The 23,626-nt window shown below is 38.0% G+C and overlaps 1 protein-coding gene across 2 annotated transcripts in view; it reads left to right on the top strand.

Annotated features, from left to right (window-relative positions):
- Positions 1 to 23,626, top strand: part of PTPRK (protein tyrosine phosphatase receptor type K) — a 405,248-nt gene that overhangs the window by 178,746 nt on the left and 202,876 nt on the right. For both annotated transcript variants that reach the window (XM_061990648.1, XM_061990647.1), the window contains exons 4-5: positions 11,809 to 11,890; positions 13,765 to 13,880. In XM_061990648.1, the coding sequence (XP_061846632.1) occupies positions 11,809 to 11,890; positions 13,765 to 13,880 (198 nt within the window). The remainder of the gene's footprint in view (positions 1 to 11,808; positions 11,891 to 13,764; positions 13,881 to 23,626) is intronic.

The following is a 23,626-nucleotide window of genomic DNA, read 5'->3' as shown; positions in this document are numbered from 1 at the left end:
CGAGGGGACGGATCATCTCCCTAAACCCACTAGCAATACTTTGTCTTATGCAGCTCAAGATACTCAAGATGCCTTTGGCACAGGGGCACATTGCTGACTCATGTTCAACTTGGCACCCACCAGGACACCCTTGTCTTTTTCTGACAGCAGCACTCCAGCTATGTGACCCACAGTATATGCTGGTCTTCAGGCAGATCTTCCTTGCTCCAAACTTTTGTCTTGTCTGTGGATCCTTGGATTTCAGATGGCTGATCTTACTAGCAAAGACTGAGGTGGCAAGGACAATGAGTATCTCTTTCTTTTCCATTTCCTGTGCCACCAGGGTCCTTGTCCCCTTCAGCAGCAGACCATCAGTTTTCCTGGTCTTCCTTTTGCTACTCATATACTTATAGAAGTCTTTCTTGTTGCTCTTGATGTCTCTTGCCAGATTGAACTCTGCCAGATTCAGTTTGGCTTAGTAAATACTGTGCAAGACTGAGAGCAAGGAAATGTTTTGACGTCATACCTCCTGTGTCTTCAGACATAAACTGTTTGTACAGATGGCTGTCATCTTCTGCATTTGTCCAGTGCCAACACATTGGGGTTAAAGGGAAAATAGAGATGATAAAATGATATACAGAATTTGCAGATAGAACTATTGCTATTGCATCTTGAGGTACATTCTGGAGAGAACATATCAGAGTAATTTCCTACACAAACAGTGATAGTTTCAGTATAAGTGCACGCAGGTGCCGATGCTATGAATATCTGTAGTTATTAAGTATTTGGTAAATTATATCTGTTAAACTGACTTCCACTTACATTAGGATATACTTTGTCCTACCTTTACTGAGTTAAGATGTGTTGATGTTGTTCCACACTCTGTTCATGGTGACATAGTTAGGAGATGCTATGCAGTTTTGCCTTTTTTTGAAGTTTACTTCCTTCCTGATGCTAGCAACTGTTGTATTTTAGGACAATGGTATGTCTTTGGCTACTGAATTCTTCTTGCAACTGTTCTCATACTAGCCAGGAACCTATACTGAATGCTTTTTAAAAATAATGTTTTATTTTTGTCAAGATACACCTCTGAAATATGCTATGTATTATTTTTATTCTCTGGAAAAGGCCTATACTCTTCTACAGTCTGCTGTGAATGAGTCCCTTTACAAGAAGGACTATACATTCAAAATTGTATCTTTTCACTGTCTATTTTTACACTGTAATTGCTTTCTGTCAGGGACTGTTCTTCCTGCTGAGTATGAACCCTTTTGGGGCAAGTGGCAGAAGGTAATAGCTTTAGTTATAGCTCATGAGAGTTTTATTATGGAGGAGCAGAAGACTAGTGATAGGAAAGGAAGCAAGCACCTTGACTGGTGATTGCTGGAATTAAAAATGGGTTTTAACAGCATCTTTTTCTGGAGCATGTGAATGCATGAATATGGAGCTGGTTTTCTATATACGTGCTTCAAATTCTTTTGGTTACTCTTCTGGAAATATATGATTTTAAATATTTTTCTCTGATATTGATGGTGAAAGTTCTAGAAAGCAATATGTGGGATGCATCATGAACCCATGAATTGTATCTGCTGCTCTTAGTCTGCTTGACTTGTTTTCTCTAGTTCTTCATAGTATCATTTTATGAAATTACTATTCTATGATTCTAAATTGGGGGGGGGAGGATTTTTTTGTTTGGTTGGTTTTGATTTCAATAAAATATGAAAAAGATCCCATACTTGAGAAACTGAGAAATTTATGTATCTGTAGAGTATTAATGCAGATAGTACTTCAAGGAATAGTGTTTATCATTACTGAGTATGTTCAAATGCATTAGTAATTTGACTGGTAACATATATGGTTTGGGACAGATCATATTTTAAAAAATAAAAGTTCCCCACATGGTAGGGAATTCCCAAGGATCACTGAAAGTCAAAATGGATTGGTCTCTGCTTTAGGTTTAGAGAAGGACAACTGCATTTTCTAGTAGTTACCTGTATTAAAAAGGACTGTTTCTGTCTTACTGGAAAGTATTTTTGTCAAGTTTTGGTCTATCGCAAAAATAAGCAACATATTAAGTATTTCATATTGATTCTTGTCTCTTATTGCTACTGCCCCAGTTTTAGCCTTTAAATGTCATGACTTGCAATGCTATCAAGATTTTTGTTTCCCGTGCTTAAAAGTCATGCCTTTGCATGCAGTGTTATTATTTTAAAATCTCAGTCACTTAAGAACTTTCACCCTTAAACAAATGTTTTGGTTTATTGAAGATCTTGTGTTTACAGACTTATGTAAGGATGTTTTTCTTCAACTTCTTCAGTCAGTCAAGAACAGGGGGGGTATTTTGTAAGACTGTAAATATTCCCAGATGATAAACTACTACTGCTCCAAAGCCGGAGCAGCTGTAACTCTTCTGTGTGTGGTGCTTCATCCAGACATTTTGTAGGCATGAACCTAGAAATGTTTGGCATATGCAACTTAAGAGAAGGAAGCACAGGTAACTGGAAGGATGTCAGGCTTTTTCTGTTGTTCCTCTAATATTGCGTTCTCCAGGATCGCTGGCTCTAGCCTCTAGCTTTCCGTGCTTCACATAACTGACATCCAGGCCTTGTCAAAGGTTTGTAATGCCTCGTATTAATTATGTGTTTTCCTGCAACATTTATGTTGTCTGTGGATGTAATACATTACTAGCTCTACTCATCTTTAAATTGTACAGCTCACTTATAGCTCACCTACAGTTCTTGCTTACAAATAAAAGGACAATTCAAGGGTTGGTTGGTTTTTTGTAGGTCTTGTTTTTCTTTTTTTTTCTTTTTTTTTTTCATTTTTTTCTTTTTTTTTCTTTTTTTCCTGTAATTGAGTAGTGGAACTACTTTGTTTGCAACTTATACATTCTTTGGGGGATTACCCTTTGAGACTCTTGGTATTCATGTTTTCTGTGTGATTCTTCACCAGAGACTGTGAACTGAGATGAATCTTGGGAGTATAGACTTCCTCATGTTAAGCGGGCCTCAAATGTGAATTTGGGGATGAGAGGAGGTGTGTATGTCAAAATTCCCTGTAGCTGACTCTTGAGACAGGTGAAGAATCTGCAGGCTAACCAACTCTGCTGGTAAGAATACCAACAAGAAGTTAGCCTTAACTCCTTCAGTTTTCAGTCTCAGGAGATGTTATCGAGTTAAAAAAAAAAAAAAGAAGTAATAGTATGTTAGCTGACTTATCAGAATGAAGATCCCAAAGTTTTCACCCAACTGTATGATTTGCTGTGCTAGAAATTCTCCTGGGCCCTGTCGACAGCAAAGACTTCCTCCCAGCATTACTTAAACATTCAAATGGAAGTAATTATGTTTTCATGATTTCTAAATTAGTTCAGTAAAATTACCTATAACTTTCACAAGGGAAATGTTTTTCATTATGTCAACTTTTTTTTTTTTTTTATATGTAAGGTAAAAATTTTATCAGCTGTCCCTTTCTTTTGGCTAGCTTCCATTAAGTGGTTTTTTTGTAACACGATACTATTTTCATGTTTAGATTAATTTTTCATTTCTTGCTAATTAAAGACTTTGCTTTGGTATTTTAAAATGCCTTTAACACTGTAAAAAACCCCATTAAATAGAACCAGAAGTCTGTCAGTGAATGAGATCTGTTAGTGTTTTATCTTACATGTAATTGATCTCCTTGTTCATGGCTTTTTATCTCCAGAAAGTTATTTTACAACCATACAAACTTTCTCCAACTATTTAATCTTAACCAGTTCTAGAATAAGGTTCAAATATATCTGGAGTCACCCCACCATGGTTTTACAAAAATTAAAATTAATCAACAAAAGTTATGTGTACGAAGTAGAAAAAAGAAATAATTGTTAATGTTTTCTTTTTATATTCTTATAAAAGACTTCAGAACTTTTTATGTAGTCAGGTTAATTAATATATGTCCACTACTTCTTTTGGTTCTAAGTAATTTGCTCTTAATTTGTTTGATTCATTTTGAATAATTGAATAGAAATTATATGAGAGGTGACGAAAATAGATTATGTCTACTGGAACAGTGAGGAAAGATCATAAAGTTTCTAATAATTCTGGACCATTAATTACAAGTTTGAGATTGGGGTTTTTTTGGACTTCTTTTTTCTTTGTTTATTCTTTTTATTTTTAAACTGTGACTTAGACAAGATATCTTGTGTTTGCTTGCAGCTTTCTAACACATCTTTCCACCGAGCATTGGAACTGATCTGTTTAAAAGTTTGATATCAAATACTTACGCTAGTAGAAGCCCTCCTACAGCTGAAGAAAAATGTGTTGCAAGTTGAATGCTATGTGGAAATTACAAGATCTAAGTACTTCTTTTTTTCTTGTTTCTATTTCAATCTCAAATTCCTTTTCTGCTCTCTCTAACAATATGTATTAGACTCTAGCAGGAAAAAAATAATTAAACCCTACATTCCTGTTGCAATTAGTACTAATTTTTATCTAGTTTATGTATAGATGTTAGCTTCATGTATGTGATGGTCTGATAGGGCTGCTGTCAAAACTGTGGGAGATTCTTTCCTTCTTCAGTATTGTGAACAGTCAGTCAAGCAGAGCAAGGGCAAGGAAGGTCTCAAACTGTACTGAAAATACCCTTCTTGGTGATGGTGGTGTATAGTTTACAAGAAAACAGATTCTATGAAACCAAGGGAGAATTATGTTCTATGGGTAGGCTTTGGGTTACAGAGCTTCCTCACTGCATTTTGTACTTAATGGACTACATATGCTTTAGAAGTGCTTATTTTTATCAGTGCCTGAAATGAGCTAATAATGAGGATAGATAAATTTGTGGATCCTGAAAAGAGTAATAAATTTGGTGAGGACAGTCCTTAAGATGTATACTTTGTGTATGCTTGTAAGTGCAAGCCTAATCTTCATGGCGATTAAAGGATACAGTGTTAGTACTGTGTAGGTGTGTGAAGGTTTGAGTATTACTTAAGCATTAAAATTTAGCAACTAAATGCCTTTAGGGGCCTCTGCTGTAATAATTACTACTTTTTCCATTCCATTCAAATACTGGTGAGTGTTTATGTTGTTAACAAGCATTTATTTCTTCAATAGTATTAGGTGAAGACTGATTGCCATCATCTACATTTTAGAGCTGGGATGTCAAAGCGAAGTATGTGCTGTTTTGCAGTGCCTTACACAAAACAACTAGATATTTTTTGCCTCTCTTTTTTGCTGTATATTACACATCATACACTTAATTTTCAACCTTGAAGCCCTTTAGAGGGGTCAGCAAGTATATAGATACTGGTGATCTCATTGATACAGTCTAGTTAAGTTTCCAAAGGGCTTTTGACCACTACAAAAGCTTGTAGTGAAGCTAAGTTGCCATTCTGTGAGGAGGAGGATACTTATGGATGGGTAAATGTTTAAGAGAAAAAAAAAAAAAGAGAGGAAGGAATAAATTGTCAGTATGTCCAGAAGCAGTCACCAACATATTCTGCAGAGATTTGTACCTTTCACCATATTCATAAAGGACCAGAGTAGGGACCACAGAACAGTGTAAAGACAAAAGCTGGTGAGTGAAAGCTACTTTGGAATAGCAAGGACAAATGTGATTGTGAGGATCTGTGTAAGGACTATCACAATATCACCAACTGTGAGTGACTGGGCAATAAAATGGAAGCACATTTTAGTGTAGGTAACAAGATGTAAATAATGCACACTGAAAAAAATCCTGATTTTTGCAAACAGAACAATGGACTCAGGTCTTGCCATTGTTCTCTGCAGCAAGATCCTAGGGTTCATAAAAATGTCATCTAAGAGCCCAGTGATGGTCCAAAAAAATCAAATGAAATGTTAAGAATGGTTAAAGAATTTTTGTATAAATTAGATCATTTGTACAACAGCATAATATTGTTATGACTCACCCACATCTTGACTATTATGTGCCAGCTCTGTTCTTGTTATCTTCAAAGAATATAGTGCAGTTAGAGCTTTAGAGAAGGATGACGACAGTCAAAGAAAAGAGTATAGTTTCCATGATATTGACTGAGTAATCTGCGACTCATCAAATGTGAGATGGTAATTACTTGGCAACCAATAATAGATGTCTTCAAAGTTGTGAATAGTATAGCAGAAAGATTGGGATCATTTTTTTACTGATTTGGGTCAAAAATCATTAAAGGAAGCAAAGTATAAAACAGACAAATGGAGATGGCTCTTAATACTGCCAGTAGTAAACCCTTGGATTTTCTCACCTGATAAGACGTTCACTAAAAGAATAGAACTGTGTCCAGTTCTGGGTTCCCCAGTTCAAGAGGGCAGAGAACTTCTGGAGAGAGTCTAGTGCAAGGCCACCAAGATGATCAAGGGACTGGAACATCTTCCTTGTGAGGAAAGGCTGCAGGAACTGGGGCTGTTTAGTCTAGAGTAGACAAGCCCGCGGGGGGATGTCATTGGTATTTCTAAGTATATAAATAGTGGGTGTCAGGAGGTTGGGGCATCCTTTTTTTCTATCGTACCTGGCAACAGGACAAGAGGTAATGGCAAGAAGCTGGAACACAAAAAGTTCCATTTAAACATAAGAAAAACTATTTTACTATGAGGATGATGCAGCACTGGAACAGGCTGCCCAGGGAGGTTGTGGAGTCTTCTTCTCTAATGGCCTTCAAGACCCATCTGGGTGCATTCCTATGCAACCTGATCTAGATGGACCTGCTTCTGCAGGGCAGTTGGACTAGATGATCTCTAAAGGTCCTTTCCAACCCCCTACTGTTCTACGATTCTATGAAAAGCTTCCACGATTTTAGGGGGAAAATGGACAAGAGGTGCATTAAGGATGGCTAAATATATAAGAGCATGTCCATGTGTCCAGTTCAGGGAGTACTGACGATATATCTTCATATGCATACAAATTCAGGCACTTCATAAACAAGGGCGTGCCATCTTATTTAGAGAACGAAATAACTGAATATCACTTTGGAACTCTGAAGAAAATTCAGGGATCAAATCTAATTCCCTTGTCAAATGCTACTGCATTTGAATTATCTGAGCTATTCAATGTTTCCCATTTTCATTCATGATGCTGGTACAAACAAGGTGGGAGAGCTGTCTCTGCAGCCCTGCTCTGTGCAAGCTCGATTCATGCTTCAGTCTGTCCTTTCCATTAAAGGAAGCGAGCATCTCAGAAATGGACTAGATGATCATGCAATTAAATTGTAGTAAGTGGAAAGACATTTATAGTTGCACAGGCAACTAATGTTTTCTGGCTGGAATGATCATCTGAATTATATCTCAGCTAAAATGAAAGTGTTTAGGCTGTTCTTTCTAGGATTGTACACTGAAGAGTAGTGCAGACTAAGTGCAGGATTCATTCCCAAAGCACCAGTGTCTTGTTAGGATAAACCTTCTCTGATGAAAGGAATAGCTCAACAGGCTGGGTTGGTTTTTTTTTCAAGTACTATGTGCATATATGAGAAAAAGAACTACCTCAGGTTTTGGGCTGATTTCTCATCATTTTAAATTACTGATTTTAATTATATATACAGTTGTGTTTTTCCATTTCTCATTTTAAGTGTGAACAGATGTGATCAAATTAAAGCTTGATAAGAATTTTTTGACTGAGATGCAATTTTTGCTATATAGTGTATAGTTATGAATGTTTATGAATGTAAATAAAAAATAATTTAGCACTGTATATATGAAATCTCAGCTCTCTAATATCTGTCTTTTTCATTACTTTATTTTTCTTTTACTTACCTTATAGACATTACTCCCTACATTTTGTAGGCTTCTTGCATCTCTGTATCTCTTCATGGTTTTTGTTTTATTGTGTTGGATTTTTTTTCTTCTCATGGATCTCCATGTTTTAATCTTGCTCTTTCCTGTGAACTTCTACTTCTTTTTCTTTTTTTTTTTTTTCATACTTCTTGGAGGATGAAAATGAATTAATCTGGAGGAAGTAGAAAAAGATAAGTTCATTTCCAGGTCAGTGCTGAGAAATGTAACTTTCTCACCTCTGCCCTCAGTGTAGGAAGGTATCAACATTACAGGGGAAGGACTCATTTACACAAGGTCAAGCTCACCTGGGAACTGGATCTGAGTTACTTACAAATGAATTAATAACAACCCAGTTCAGAGTGAGGTGTACATTTAGTCCAATTCTTAACACTGATGCTCAAACACTGAGGCTCATAGGTCAATAGGTCCTGATGGGATGCATCCTAGAGTGCTGAGGGAGCTGGCTGATGTGATTGCTAAGCCTCCCTCCATCGTTTTTGAACAATCATGGAGGACAGGCGAGGTGCCAGAGGACTGGAGAAAGGCCAGTGTCACTCCCGTCTTCAAAAAGGGCAAGGAGGACGACCCAGGAAACTACAGGCTGGTCAGCTTCACCTCCATCCCTGGAAAAGTGGTGGAACAACTCATCCTGAATGTTATCACTGAACATAGAAAGGATAAGATGGTTATCAGGGGGAGTCAGTGTGCCTTCACCAAGGGGAAATCCTGTTTGACCAACCTGATAGCCTTCTATGAGTGCATAACCACCTGGCTAGATGAGGGGATAGCAGCAGATATCATCTACCTTGACTTCAGCAAGGCTTTTGACACTGTTTCCCTTAACATCCTCATCAGAAGGCTCACACAGTGTGGCTTGGATGAGTGGAGAGTGAGGTGGATCGAGAGCTGGCTGAATGACAGAGCGCAGAGGGTGGTGATCAATGGCACAGAATCGAGTTGAAGGCCTGTGGCCAGTGGATCCACGGGGATCGATTCTGGGGCCAGTCTTGTTCAACTTCTTCATCAGTGACCTCAATGAAGGGACAGAGTGTACCCTCAGCAAGTTGGCTGATGACACCAAACTGGGAGGACTGGCTGATGCCCCAGAAGGCTGTGCTGCCATTCAGTGGGGACTCGACCGGCTTGAGAGTTGGGCAGAGAGGAACCTCATGAGGTTCAACAAGGACAAGTGCAGAGTCCTGCAGCTGGGAAGGAACAATCCCACGCACCAGTACAGGCTGGGGGTTGAACTGCTGAAGAGCAGCTCTGCAGAGAGACCTGGGAGTCCTGATTGATAATAAGCTAAATATGAGCCAGCAACGTGCCCTCATGGCCATGAAGGCCAATGGCATCCTGGGATGTGTCAAGAAGAATGTGGCCAGCAGGTCAAGAGAGGTTCTTCTCCACCTCTACTCTGCCCTGGTGAGGTCTCATTTGGAGTCCTGTGTCCAGTTCTGGGCTCCTCAGCTCAACAGGGACAGAGAACTTCTGGAGAGAGTCCAGCACAGGGCCACCAAGATGATCAGGGGACTGCAACATCTTTCATACGAGGAAAGGCTGCGGGAACTGGGGCTGTTTAGTCTGGAGAAGAGGAGATTGAGGGATGATCTTATTAACATTTATAAATATCTAAAGGGTGGATGTCAGGAGGTTGGGACATCCCTTTTTTATATAGTAGCTATCAATAGGACAAGGGGTAATGGAATGAAGCTGGAACACAAAAAGTTCCACTTAAATATAAGAAAAAACTATTTCACTGTGAGGGTGAGGGAGCAGTGGCACAGGCTGCCCAGAGGGGTTGTGGAGCCTCCTTCCTTGGAGGTCTTGAAGACCCGCCTGGACATGTTCCTATGCAACCTGGTCTTAAGTGAACCTGCTTCTGCAGGAGGGTTGGACTAGATGATCTCTAAAGGTCTCTTGTAGCCCCTACCATTCTATGAGTCTATGAAATTTCTTATCTGGACTTTGAGAAACAAAGTTCCTTCAGAGTGTGCATACATGATAGAACTGTGTTGTGTTGCAAAGCGGTCTGTCAGAAGGCTTTAAATATAATATTTATTTCCTACTGATTTGTCTTTCACACTATACAACCTTTAAAAAAAACCAAAACAACTGAAAAACAGAGGATTAACCCAAATTATTAAAGAATTAGAGATATTCATGTTCCTTACTGGGAACAAGTTGCCAGCTCTCTGAAGATGTCTGAGGAGCTGGTGGACACTGTCAAATAGTGCTATAGTCAGCAAGTTCATTGGACAAGGGATGAGTGAAAGTCAGACCTCCAAACACTAAATTCCTTTCTGTCAAGCTGGCATTGGCCAAGACTAAGCTTCTGCTAGGAGGAGACAGAGAATGAAGTGATTTCTGCAACTTATTTAGATTGAAATGTAAATAAAAATAGAAGAAAAAAAAAAAGAAGGAAGTGCAGCCAGAACCTCAGCAAGAGCTTCTGGACAAGTTGGAAGAGCAATTGTAGCCTGGTACTGTCAAAGTATACATGCCCCAGAGACTTCCTCTTTCTGTAGTCAAAGCACAAGTTGGAGAAGCCTATGAACCAATTAATGAATATGCCTATATCCACTTTTCTTTGGAAGTTTTCTTTATTTCTTTTCCTTTTGAGGTTCTGGAATTATTTGTTAATATAAACAGACCTGTTTATACTCCATGCCTCTTGTGAAAGGAAGATAAATTGTGCTTCATGTCTGGATGGGATGCAAGAGTGAGGAAATGTAGCGAGTGAGCATAAGCAGAAGGGTTCCTAACACAGTGTTCAGCGCCAAGTTGTGTAAATGCCAGGTGCTGAAGAAGGTAATTTTTCTGAATGAGAGATCCAAAAGGAGCTTCAGAAGTAGCAGGGAACTGTTTGCTTCCAGGACTGTCTTGAGACTAAAGAGTGCAGTGGTCATTACTTCCTAGCAAGGTACCATGTGGATCTCTCAGTAAGAAAACCTGAGAAAAGTGCCTCGTGAGAACAGCATTCTCACTCAACTGCAGGATATGTTGGGTTGTTAATCCATTGCCTTTACTCCTCCCTTGCATTGTTCCCAAGAATGAGAGATGCAAACTACTTGAAAAGGTTATGTATAGAGCAGCTGACTTGCTCTAAGCCTGTGTTGCACAGAAGACCAAACAGTTATTTGTTTTGGGCAGTCCCAACCACAAGGTTATATCATACCATTTGTCTCAATCTTAACTGATGTGCTTTCCTCTTTCATATCTTTTTTTTAGTTTAGTCATTCAGGCTTCATCCTTTATTATTTTCCTTCGAATTATTTTCCTTTTACTTTCATCGTATTCTGGGTTTTTTTCCCCTCTTTTTTTTTTGATTATGCAAGGAAGAAGCATGAATCTCAACAAAAGATTTCTTATGCTCAGTTGGCATTGTTTTGCTATATCGGTAGCAAAAGACAGCTCTGTGCTCTGGAGCGATCAGTCCAGCAGCAATTCTTTGTTGTTACTGCCTGTTTGGGATGGGACAAGAAACTGGATCTGAAGACAGTCTCCTCTTCTTTCATGCAGGGCAATTACGCCATTGTCTTATAAGGATGATGAATTAAGTTAATGACTACCACCTAAATCTTATGCTACAGCTGTTCTTTTTATTGCTGCTTGGGCATGCTGCACTATTTCTATGCTGCTGTATGTTTTCCTGTGCAATTACACTGCAGAAGGTTACAGGAGACAGTGGACTATACTGTAATCCCCCACAAGAATACCATTTTTTGTTAAAGTTGGTTGATCAGTTACATGCTGTGATGTCAAAACAGTCTGAAAGTAATGGCACTTTTTCAGAATTGAATCATATTTATACATTTAGTGGAGTGAAAGCAGTAGACCATTAATTGAGGTAATAAATGTGCTTTTCCGCTGTGCCATAGGCAGCAAACCCAAGCAAGACTTTGTATATCAATGATATGGAACTGCAATACATTGAGTAATAAATATTCCATCCAGTCGTCAAACCTTGTAGGAACTTCAACTAAATGAAAAAGGCAACATGTCTTATAGCTACACACTTGCCACTATGGGAATTCTGTAGAAATGAGTGCTGTAAACATTTTTTCTTTCATTTTGACAGGTAATATTTGAAGCTGAAGTCTCAGATGGGAGAAATGGCTACATTGCCATTGATGACATCCAGGTTCTGAGTTACCCTTGTGGTAAGTAATGATTAAGAGCAGCATTTTTCTCTGTCTTTTCAGGACATATTTGATATTGCTGTAGACTGCTGAGTTTTCATCACTCGATCGGTGATGTTCTTTGTTCTTTCAATAGTATTTTTGTTGCAGCTTCCAGGGGAAAATGTAGTGTTGCAGTAGTGATTTACCTGGGTAAAATCTTTGTCTGCTAGAAGTATACAGGCATACAAAAGCAGAAATACTTCAGTGTCTTTTTAGTCATATCATAGTTGGTGTGCGTAATCAAAGTGAGTTTTAATAATCATGTGTATACTCACCTATTAAAGAATCAGGTGCATGTAGGAGGTTTATCAGATTCCATGCCCTTGATCTTTTTTTTTTTCCCCCCTCCCCAAACAGACAGATTAGATTAAAAAAAAAGACTTCTGACTATTGAGCTGCTGCAGGATTGGGTTTTGTTGTTTTGTTTTTAGTGGACACTCTTCATGCACTTATGTTTGCCCTTCCCTGTTTAATCCTGGGGAAGAATTACATGCAAATAGAAGTTGTGATAGTAAGAATATTCTACAAATAAAAAGTTGTGGGAAATTATTACTCTGCATTTCTGTCACTTGTTATCATATTGTTCTGGTAATTTGATTCTGTTCAACTCTTCTGGTCTTTCCCTAGATGTTCCTTTCATAATGTGATTTCACTGTAATGTACCTCATGGCTTATAATTAATTGCTTTCTGAAATAATTGAGATGGAACAACCTCTTCCCCCAAATTTGCAAAACTATGTGAAATAATAAAGTTGCAATGGAAGCATCACATTCTGTTTTCTTTTACCCCAAACTTGTTAAGATCATAGCTTTCAGGAGCTACCAAGCTTACAGGATATTGAGTTACCTCTATATATTTTAGCTAGCCCACTTACCTGATATCTGTACTCAGCAAACCTCTGCTTGGATTCAGTGCCTGACTTTCTTTTTATTTTTGATTTTTACTCCTCTGTGGTTTTGTGGAGTTTTGGTTTTGGGATTTTCTTTGGGGTTTTCTTTTTGTTTGTTTTGTTTGGTTTGGTTTATGTTTTTCTCCTCTGTGGTTTTTTTTTAAGTGCCAAAACAAAAGGCACTTGGGTACAGCCTTGGCAGCAAGCAGATTATCAGCATGATACAGTATTCAGATAAACTCTTTTTTGTTACTGATGTTTAAACCCTGTTTGTTGCAATTTGCTGATTTTTCCTGTGTAGTAAGCACGAAGAAACGACAGTTCAGCTACTGCTTTCATTTGTAGTTTTTGTGAAAGGTATGGGTAAGAGCTGTGTACCGTATCCATTCCTCAAATGTGTCTGTCAGTTTTCTTACTTCTAATAAATCCTTCAGGTGATTGTGCCACTGAGCTTTCCTAGGGGCTTTGTCAGTTTGGAAAACAGATTTGTCAGCTCCTGAAATATTATATTCAATGACACAAATAATTTAGAAAAACAACAGAGATCTGAATTACATTGCAGAGAATCTGAATAGTATCCCTTTATTTACCTGAGCAGTATCCTGCTAATTGAGTTTTTCGCAGCATGATGAGTTCTGTACAATTGAAAGTCTTTGGGATAGTTTTACTGAAGTGTTGCTGACATTTTGGCATTTGATCTCTTTCACTTGGCTTTGATTTTTAAAAGATTTTATTAAAACTCATGTATAACATACATTTAATAGAATCACCAGAGCAGGAGAGAAGGGACTGAAAAGAACTCTTTCTTCTTGAACACAGATGGAACAAATAATTTTCTCTCTTCTATTTCTGTTTTTAGCGAAAGATTGTCTATAATATGTGTCTTCAAGGAAGACAAAAATGTTGCTGATACCTTTTTTAGAAATAAGTGTTATTTGTATTTTTTATTTCCCCCCTCTGCAGATAAATCTCCACATTTCTTGAGGCTAGGGGACGTAGAGGTCAATGCAGGGCAGAATGCTACATTTCAATGCATTGCTACGGGGAGAGATGCAGTGAATAACAAGTTATGGCTCCAGGTAAGGCCAACTCACGCAAGTCTATTTGGCTAGATGACAAGCTGCTTTCTAGAGGTGAAATATTCAAATTCCTAATCCTCCTTTTCTTCTGCATGCCAAATATTTAGTTTGAATATGATTTTATCCCTGTTAAATGGAGAAACTTGTAATTGATTTTGTATTGTTAAAAAGCTTTGATTAAAAATTAGAACAACTGTTGTGGACAGTAGAGGAGAGTTGGACTTGAAGGCAGTGTGAGCCTTCTCTTGTAAATCATCTCCTCTATATCAAAATTTTTTATTATTTAATGCAGATAATTGTCACTTGGGACTAGCAAAACACAAATGTAACACAGCTGTCATGAATATTGAGGATTATTTTATCATATAAATTACTGCTAATTCTTTGCCCAAGCAGGTGGCTGGAGAGATGTGGCTTTACTTCTGCATGCATATCAGTTTACTTAGCACATATTTAGAAGGATAACATAAAAGAACTGTTATATGTTCTTTTATGATGAGTAGCATGTATGTTAGAATATAAGAGATGACTAAAACTAGAAAATAAGCCTTGTCACTAAAAAAAAAAAAAAAAAAAAAGAGGGAGGGGAAGAAACTAACACCACTTTACCCCCAAAACAACTGCTTTACTTTGCAGTGTGAAGATGGAGTTGTTTACAGTTAAGACCATCAGTTAAGTAGAAGGATAGCACAGTTTCACAGTTGCTCCACAAAAAAATTTTTTGCCACTTAATAAGGATTAAAAAATCCCTTTAGTTGTATGTGTAACTTTATGGTTTTGCTTTATTTTCTATGTAAACTTTAAGTACAAACACTTCTTTAGAATTATTTCTAAATTTGCTTTTTTAAAACCTTATTTTCTGTATATTTTCAGAACTGTAAAGTATATACTTTTTTTGGGAACATGTACTTTGAAATGAATGATAATCAGAACTTTAAAATATCTATATTTTGGCAAGCATTGTACTTTGAAATGAACTATAATCAGTTACTTCAATATGTTTCATTTTAATAGAGAGTAGAACTGGCAAACCTTGAGTAGCAGTTGCATATAGGCTTGTGATATAGTTTAAATTTTACAGAGATTTTTTTAATAGATTGAAAGTGATTAGAAAAAAATCAGATATGTAAAATGTATTACTGGACAAATATGCCACAAAAAAGGAACACAAATCTAGCATTGTATTTAGTGAAAAGGTATCATAACAGTAGGAATGATTTGTACTCCGTGTCTTCAAGTAGTAATGTGCTTAAATTGAGAAAACATATAATGCATTCATTAAGGAACAAAGAGTCTGATTTCAGAGACTTGACAAATAGAGCACATGAAATGAAATCAAGATGGGTTTTCTGTGTCAAAGATGGGACTATAGAAATAGGAGCACAGCAGCAATCCTGTAAAGCACCACCTTCAGTTGATAGTGGGTCAGGAAAGCCCAATGGAGACAGCCAGCTGGAAATCTTCCCTATCTCTCACTTCCTGCAGTCAGGTAACTCTGACAGATTATCTTTTCTAACTTTCTCTCCCTTGAGAAGCCTGATTAGCAGCCTGAAGAACTCAAGAAAGATATGTTTTGTCCTTTCATATATTTCATGGGTGGTTTGGATTTTTTGGGGGTGTGTGCAAATCCAAGATGTTATGATTTCTCTCAGTGAGAAAGAGAAGATGCCTTTGAGGTTACAACTCTGCTTGCTTGTGCTTATGAGGTACTTTGATTTTCCTGAAGGCACCTTGCTACTAAAGTTATATACTTGAACTGCTGTTCCCCTTCATGTTTTCCCTTAAACATTGCCAAACTTGCTCCAATTTATAGATGACCTTTTTCTTTTTGATTCCTCCCTCATAATTTCACTCTCCCATCCTACTTGTCCCAACATAAGTGTGATTCCACGACTTTCCCTCTCTGAATTCTCTCCCTTAGATAGCATAGCAAGTTACTGCTGTTGAGCACTTCTAAAAGTGAATTTACTCCTTTTCCTTAAAACCCAAGGTGGATATGTGTGGGCCTTGTGAAGGTGCAGAGTGGGACTTGAATAAAGTTCACTTTAACCTGTGACCAAACCCGAGATTTGTAAAGCCTCAATACCCAGAAAGAAAGAACCAGCAGATCAAATCAAATACCTAAGTAATTGTTTTTGAGAGCTGTGAGATGAAACATTCCAGGAATGTATTTTTCTCATAACAGGAAAGGCCATTGGAAAAGAAAAAAAAGTTGAAAAATTAAAAATGAAAGGAGTGATGGGAGGGGAAGAAGACACTTTCCAAGTACACTGTGTTAGAGAAAATAGCTTTTGGTTATGTCCTTATTGAAAGAGAAGATATTTCCTTGGGGGAAAACAAAAAAAAGCAGCAAACAATTTTTTTATTAAAAGACATTCTCTGAAAAGGAAAAATGCAAAGTGCAATCTAGAACGGTAGGGCTTTTTGTATCTGAAATTATCTAAGATCTCATTTGCTTGCATTGAAGAAATATAGATGTGCAGGCAGAGATTTTGTTGCAGACTCTACTAAAGCTCGCTGGGTCTCCCAGCCCTCAGTTTTAGAGAAAAGCTAAAGTGAATTCAGCAGCAGGAGATAAAAATAGTGCCCACACAGCTCAGTCTTCAGTATTGTAGTCCCACAGGTACTTCAGCCAGACTCTGTCTGAGCTTGGCTTCGCTTTCCTCATCCCCTTTGTGCACTGCTCCTGCAGCTTTTGGAGCTTACCAGTAAGTCAGTTCAGGAAAGTGATCTGGCTAAAAAAGATTTTGTCCTAAATCTTTCTGCTGATGTTGGGGATAGGGAGGACTGTTTGCTTTATTTGTTTACTTATTTTATTTTTAAGCTTGATTTGTGTCTGAATTACCTATATAAATAGTGCCAGTAAGTGGAAAAAAATGAAGATGCTTGGTTAGAGGCAAGGAAGAGGGAAAGTTTATAACAACCTGAAGTAAAAGTAGATGTCAGTAGCCTGTCTCATTGTAACATTCTATTTTTTTTTTTCACAGTTATTGGGAAAAGGCCCTTATCATATACTACATGAATCTAAGTGTGCCCATTTCCTTGCTTATGCCTTTGTCAGTGTATATATAATTAAGTGAACATACCTTTGTGTATCTGAAACTAAAATAGGCACAACATCTCAGTACACTGTTTTCTGTATGTTTACTGTTTTAATGACAGCCTTTTCACCAGCTCTATTTTCTCTAAATGTAGGGGTGTAAACATTTCAGACAAATAGGAATTAACATTGACTTGAACTCCTCCTGACTTTCACAGCTACAGATTCTGCTCCTGTTTGGTTTTAGATTCTATCTGGTCTCTTGTCCCTTTTCATGCCCCTGTTTTTCATGCCCTCGGCCCACCCCTGTATTTTGCAGCCCCACCAGACCAAGGTCTGGGACAGCCAGAGCTCTGGCATTGAAAGATAAGCAGTAAAGATAACAGAAGCCTTTAAAAGTTGCAACTGCATTAATGCAAAACAAATGTTTGCACAGATAAAGACATTTAACTGGTTGAACAAGATGGTCTGAAATACACCTTTTGTGGAAGTGTGAATAGTAGGTGTGGGAGTGGGACAGAAATGCAGCTTGCAAGTTTTGTTCTTCACTTTTCAGCCTAATCTACTGTTGAATCTGTTATGGTTGTGAGCTGTAGGAATCTGTTTATGACCTGAAATTTTCAGCAAATCTGAAAGAGTTTCAAAGGCCCTAGCTTTTGTTTAAAGTGAGCATTGATGTTGTTTCTGAAATACATTCAGTCTTGGTGTGTATAATCCTTTTGGGTTTTTTTTGCCTGCCACCCCATTGTGAATGTAATGCTATGGGTTTTTTTTTTTTTTGTCAGTACTTTCCCCATCATTTTCAAATTTTCATTATAGTAGGTCACTTACCAACAGCTGTAGTTTGGTGCTACTGTACATACTGAAGCAGAGTTGAGTTGTGTAATAGGAATCCTCAAACCCATCAAGGTGGTAGCTTAGCTTTTACACCTCTTGTGCTTTGATATGCCCTATTTTATAAGCTTCTGGAATTAGCAGTTCTTTCCTGTAGGAGGAGTGTATATGTGTAATCTTAAAGGATTGAATATAACATTATAGATGACATAACTGATCAATTATTGCTCACTTCCACTGATTTTATTTTTTTTAATAAAGCCTATGAATTGTCTTTGTCTAAGAGACACTGCAAGAATAAGGATTCTTTTGTTTATTAACATTTGATGCATCTTGCTGTTTGGGCACTTTGATTTGCTGAATTCATATAAATAAGGTCCCTTTTTAGTCTATTTTTTTTTTCCCTCGGAAATGCCATCCATTCCAGTGGAGTTATGCCAATAAATAACCTTGCAAACAAATCACTTCTGCGAGATAATCCTGTGCTCAGGATGGATATGTGTTAAATATCAGAGAGTTGAAAGAACAGTGCACATAGGGTGTTCTAACCATGAAAGTACATGGGGGAAGGGGTCTGTTTGCCTATTTGAATTGGAGATTTCTGTTTGGAGAAGGCTTCCACAGTTTTAAGCTTTGATATTTTTTACTAAGACGGTGGAGAAATGGAATTGACTGAACAGAATAAAAAACATTTTGATACACCAAGAATCCAGAAAGCATTGTAGGTATTATCCAGCATTTGTTCTGTGGATCTAATTGGGATATCAGAGCAATAGGGTTTTTTGCATAATCAGGCTGTGTTTAACGGCTTCGTGAGCTGGGAACAATTGTGGCTCCCAGAAGCCCAATATGATTTTCTGTGTCTTATCGATGTCCAGTTTAACTGGACACTAGCACAGTGTGGAGAATAGAGCTTTTTGCTAGCACATCTGTTGAACCATATGTCTTGGCACCTGGTTCAGATGGTGATAACTGCAGCACTAATGAGTCCATCCATCATTGCTGAGCTTTGCATTAACATAGCATTGGATTAGGGAAAGCAGCTTGTTCTGGCTTTGCAGTCAGATGTGTTTTGCCATGATCTGCGGCGATACCATTTGCTCTGGCGAATCTGAAATTCAAAGGGGTACCCACATGCATTTAAAAGTTTAATACTCGCCTGGTAATCCTGTGCAGATTGCCATCAGTGCGGTGGCGAGCGGGCCAATCTGTCAGTGATAGCTGTGGGTGCTGGCTAACCGCCGCTCCACTTGGGCTGCCAAGGCTGGCAAGACAGCCCCACGCTCGCCCGTGGAGAGGCTCGTCAGTGTTAATGCGGTCTGATGCAGCCCCTCGCTCCGCCAGAGGAAAACGTCGTTCCTTGTGGAATAACAGATAATTAAAGCAATTGCCTGAGAGTAATAATTGAAAAAGTGAAATTAAAAAGCATTATGGAAAATAAAATGCAAATTGCTGTAAAAACAATGGAGTCACACTGACCTCCCAGCGGTACCATCCGTTATCGGAGGATGAATAAGCATCTGCACAGCTGTCTGTTCAGGCTCAAACTAGCCATATCCTGCACCCTTTCTTGAGGAAACTATCGTAACCCTTAATGCCTTGTTTACCAGCATCTTGGGTTTTGATGCCGGTTGCCACAGAACATGATTTGATATTTAGCATTCATTTTTCTTAGTAGACAACTGTGTGTGCGTGCTCTTTAATAAGTCTTTGGACTGGACACGTACAGATGGTGTTTTGTGATGATGCATTTAGGCAGATCATCGTGAAGAACTAATATAGTATTTCAAGAATTTAGACTGAAGAGAGTATATGACAACCTGTACCTCTGACAGGAGATTAAGTGACTCAACTGTTTTGTTTTGCTTTTTGAAAGGACCATATTTCCTCTTGGAGGAAATAAATTACTCCAAACAATTCCTGGCTTCCCATTGTACTCCGAAGATGAAGGGATGGATCAGAAGGAGGGTTTGAAAATGGGCCACGGGCCTTTGGGGTAAACCATTAGCTGCAGTGAAGTGTTGGGAGGCTTGCTAGTGGTTTCCGAAAAAATGTATCTATAACAGGAGTGTAACATCCAATTTAACTTTGTTTTATCTAGTTTACGTGCTTTCCCTATGTTGAATTTTTCATAGTTGTCTAATGTAACTTTGCCTGTTGAGATCCTATTGCATTTTGACAACAGTTAGTCAACTGGTTAAGATACAGTTTCCTTAGTTTGATAATAAAACTTTTGCTGTTACAATGCACTCACCTATTCACTGCTTTGATTACATTTGAAGAGTGGGTTTTTTTTGACTTGAACAAATGTAATGACCTCTGAGGAGCCTCTAGGGAAAAAAAGTAGACTTTCTGGATCATCAGTGTCATCTGCCCAAAGAAGCACTAATTTGTACAGCAAATTGGGCTATTTATACTAAACCTTTCCTCAGCCAGTAAAATGCTGCTCGAGTCTGCATCATCTTACCTTTATCTTGATTACTGATAATGGCCAAGCAACATATAAGTTCTTTTTCTATTGCACCAGAAACTTCACTTTTCTCATCTGTCTCATCATTGATTGCTTTTACTTATAGAAAAGATGGTATTGAAAGTGAGCAGCAGAGTAGTGAAGCACAGAAGACAGGACTTCTCTTTTGCAATGACTTGTCTATTTTACCTGCACTTTCACCTCATTATATTTATGTTCTGTGATAGGCTTTCTGGTTTTCTAAAAAATTTTTTTAAGATGCATGAAAAGCTGCCTTGAAGTGATATATCAAGCTCCTTGTAAATGACTTGTAGTTAATTCTGTATCACACTCAGCTGATTTTGACATGGTTATAAAGGATATTCACCAATGAAAAATATTATATTTATAGCTTCAAACTGAGATTCTCCTGTTTATTTCACAAAGTGACGGGTTTTTTCCCATCTTTCCACTCCATATTCACCTATGTCATATAACTATGAATGAACTGTTCTCCCTCTCTCCCTCCTCAATTTGTCAGCTTCTTGGATAAATATGGCAGTCTGTCTTACTTGCCCAGTCATCTTAGGTTTCAGCAACATGAAATACTGTAATCCTTCTGGTTTCAATTTCATTCTGCCCCAGTTAACCAAGTCCTCCAGCCTGTATAGCTACCAGTCATTTAGTTCACACTGCAGCCTTTGGGGCTGTCATCCCTGTAGGTCTTCCCTAGGGACACTGCTGCTCCTGCAGCGGCTGGCGCTGAGAGGGCTGTGCCCACAATGGTACTGAGAGGCAGCTCACTGACCACCTGTAACACCATGTGCCGCCTTTTCCTGCGGATATTTTGTAGTTTACAGCTACACCAGCTGTGGTAGAAATTTGGTCACTCTGTGTAGTCCTGTTAGTATTTCTTCAGCCAGCCAGTGGCTTAAATGCATACAAAGGAGACACCTGAAATGAAGATTATGTTTATGAAAACAGATGTTATAAATTCCTTGACCATTAAGTCCTGTGAGTCTAATCTGTTAATATCTGCATTCAGATTGTCTCCTAAACGTTATGATGTGTGGTAGGTATGTACCCCAGACCTCAGTTTCCTCAAATAGCTGCAGGACTAGAACAATAGGAGCAGCTGGTATACTTGACTGCTTATAGAAAAGAGCAAAATCATCTGCTGAGAAATGTTTTAAGAACTTGTGGTGTTGCTCTTGAATAGTAGGTTAGATTTTTTTTACAACTTTTTTTCTTCATTGTCTTCTCCTAAGTAATCAGATTTTTTTGTTTGTTTTGAGCTGCAGGATGAATCCTGTAGTTCAGCATGCAGTGCTCAGAGTGATTTAGATCTTTAATCATTGTGTCCAGAATTCATATTTTTGTTAATTATAGTGATTTTTAATTATGAGGATTTTAAAAATCAAGAACACCGCATTCAAAAAGTATAGCTTTCTGAAAACCTATAGGTAAATTTTGTGATGTGTGTTAGATCAGGTTCAAAATAAAAGACTTTAGAATGTCCAGAGAAAGGACCATCTTTTTAGTTGTGTAGTGGAATGACCAGGTACACTGTAGTAGGAGCTTACTATTTTGCCTCCAGTGGATTTTATTATAATAAAAGAAATTAGAATTGCCACCTCTGAGGGCCAGATGGCTCTCAATTAGATTATTTCATGAGAACCATTGTTTTCCTCAGTAGACAGTTCAGTGCGAGAGAGAAATGGAGCTATTTCGAAGTGGACAAGTTGAGTAACAGCAGTGCATGAAACATTTGAAGTAATCATGGAATTTTCTGTACTGAGTACAGTATGCAGGATAAAACTTGGCTTGTCACATGTATTCAGGGTCTTCAGTATACGTTTTCATGGGAAAAAACTGTGATGCTTTTCCTGCTAACAAATGAATGTGTAGTTCCTTAGAAAGTCTGGTTTTCCATGGATGTAGGGAGACCAGCAGATTGTGTTAATTTCCTGCTAAAAAAAATGCTTAACTCTATGCTTTTTGTTAAAAAACAATCAAAGAAAAGAAAATGCTTCTTCACTTTCTTGGATACTGAGAAGAAGATAGGACTATCTAGGCGTATTAAGCTCTAATTACAATTTCTGTTCTGCTTGGAAAAAAAAAGTCTCTAGTCTTAAGTATTTCTACATAAAATTGACTGACAAAGAATCCCCTTTGTTGTTTCTTGGGTAGGGAAAAAAATTACAAGTTTATTTATCATTTCTTATGATAAGTAGATGTCATGATTGATTACGTTTCTAGGATGCTTAATGAGTTTTAAAGTCTTAAGAATATGTATCAAGACATTTGTTTAAGAGAATAAAACGATACAAAATTTTTAGACAGATCTTCCTCTGATTGGGAATTAGGTCCTAAATGCTGTAAAAGGACATGCTGTGTGTGCCAAAAAGTGCCAGACTGCATACAAGTAAAATTTTAGAAGTATAGTTATTCATGTTGTTTATTTCTGCCACATTGTTTGATTTTTTTCAAAACTGTCTTTGGCAGAGGTTGCATGTTATTGCTGGCATTCAGACTATCCACATTCAACCCTTTTCCCTCTTGCAAAAAAAGCCATTTCCCCCTTTACACGATGCATAAAAGCAGGACTGTTTCAGAGCACAGAAGTTACAAATTCCTTTTTCCTCGGAGCAGCAGAGATGTAATTTCCTGGGCTACTGGAGGCATCCTTCCAGCCTTTCTGCTGTCCGATGAAGTTTTGCTTACACCTTCAGAGACCAAATTGCTTAAACGAAACTCTCAGCTTGCACCCTGCACAGATCCTGACTTCTCCTCTGCACCCTATGGCCACACGGTGAATCTGATCATGAGCTAATGTGTTTAGTGATGGTAATGTATGGGGAGGAAGTACATTTTCCAGGAAGTTGGGTTTTTTTATTAATTCCAGGTCAGTTTTATGTGTGAGCACAAGAACTGAAACTGAGGAGGGAGTGAGTGGGTACCAAGTGAAGTGGGTGCTGCTGCTGCCAGAGTAATGTGTGTGTCACTGCAGCTGAAGTGTTGACATCTGATCTCTGGAGGCATCGCAGCATCCAGCTGAGAGCCTGAGAAGGCAACCAGAGTTGACTCTAATTATTAGCAGTGGAGTGTTCTTATTTTAAGGTGTTTACACTAAGAAAGGGATGGGGATGTGTAAGGTTATGCTGTCCAGGCTGATAAAAATCACTAGCATGAAAAAAAAGAGACTTTGAAAATTAATAGAGAACATCACCACAGAAAGTTATGGTATCTTATTGCTGTTTAAGTAAAAGAGCAGACCCCACTACTTTTCAACCTGAAAAGTTGAGAGGAAAATTCAGATAAGTTTAATTTTTTTATTAGAAAATTAGAAATGTACCTAAATTCTTTCTATTAAATAAGATTTTTGGGGTATATATACTTCTTGTTGCATTCAGGTTCTGGAAG

The sequence above is a fragment of the Colius striatus genome, chromosome 2 (genome assembly GCF_028858725.1).
Source record: "Colius striatus isolate bColStr4 chromosome 2, bColStr4.1.hap1, whole genome shotgun sequence".
Lineage (NCBI taxonomy): Eukaryota > Metazoa > Chordata > Aves > Coliiformes > Coliidae > Colius > Colius striatus.
Note: the sequence above shows the minus strand (reverse complement) of the source record. Positions and strands in the feature narration are given on the sequence as shown.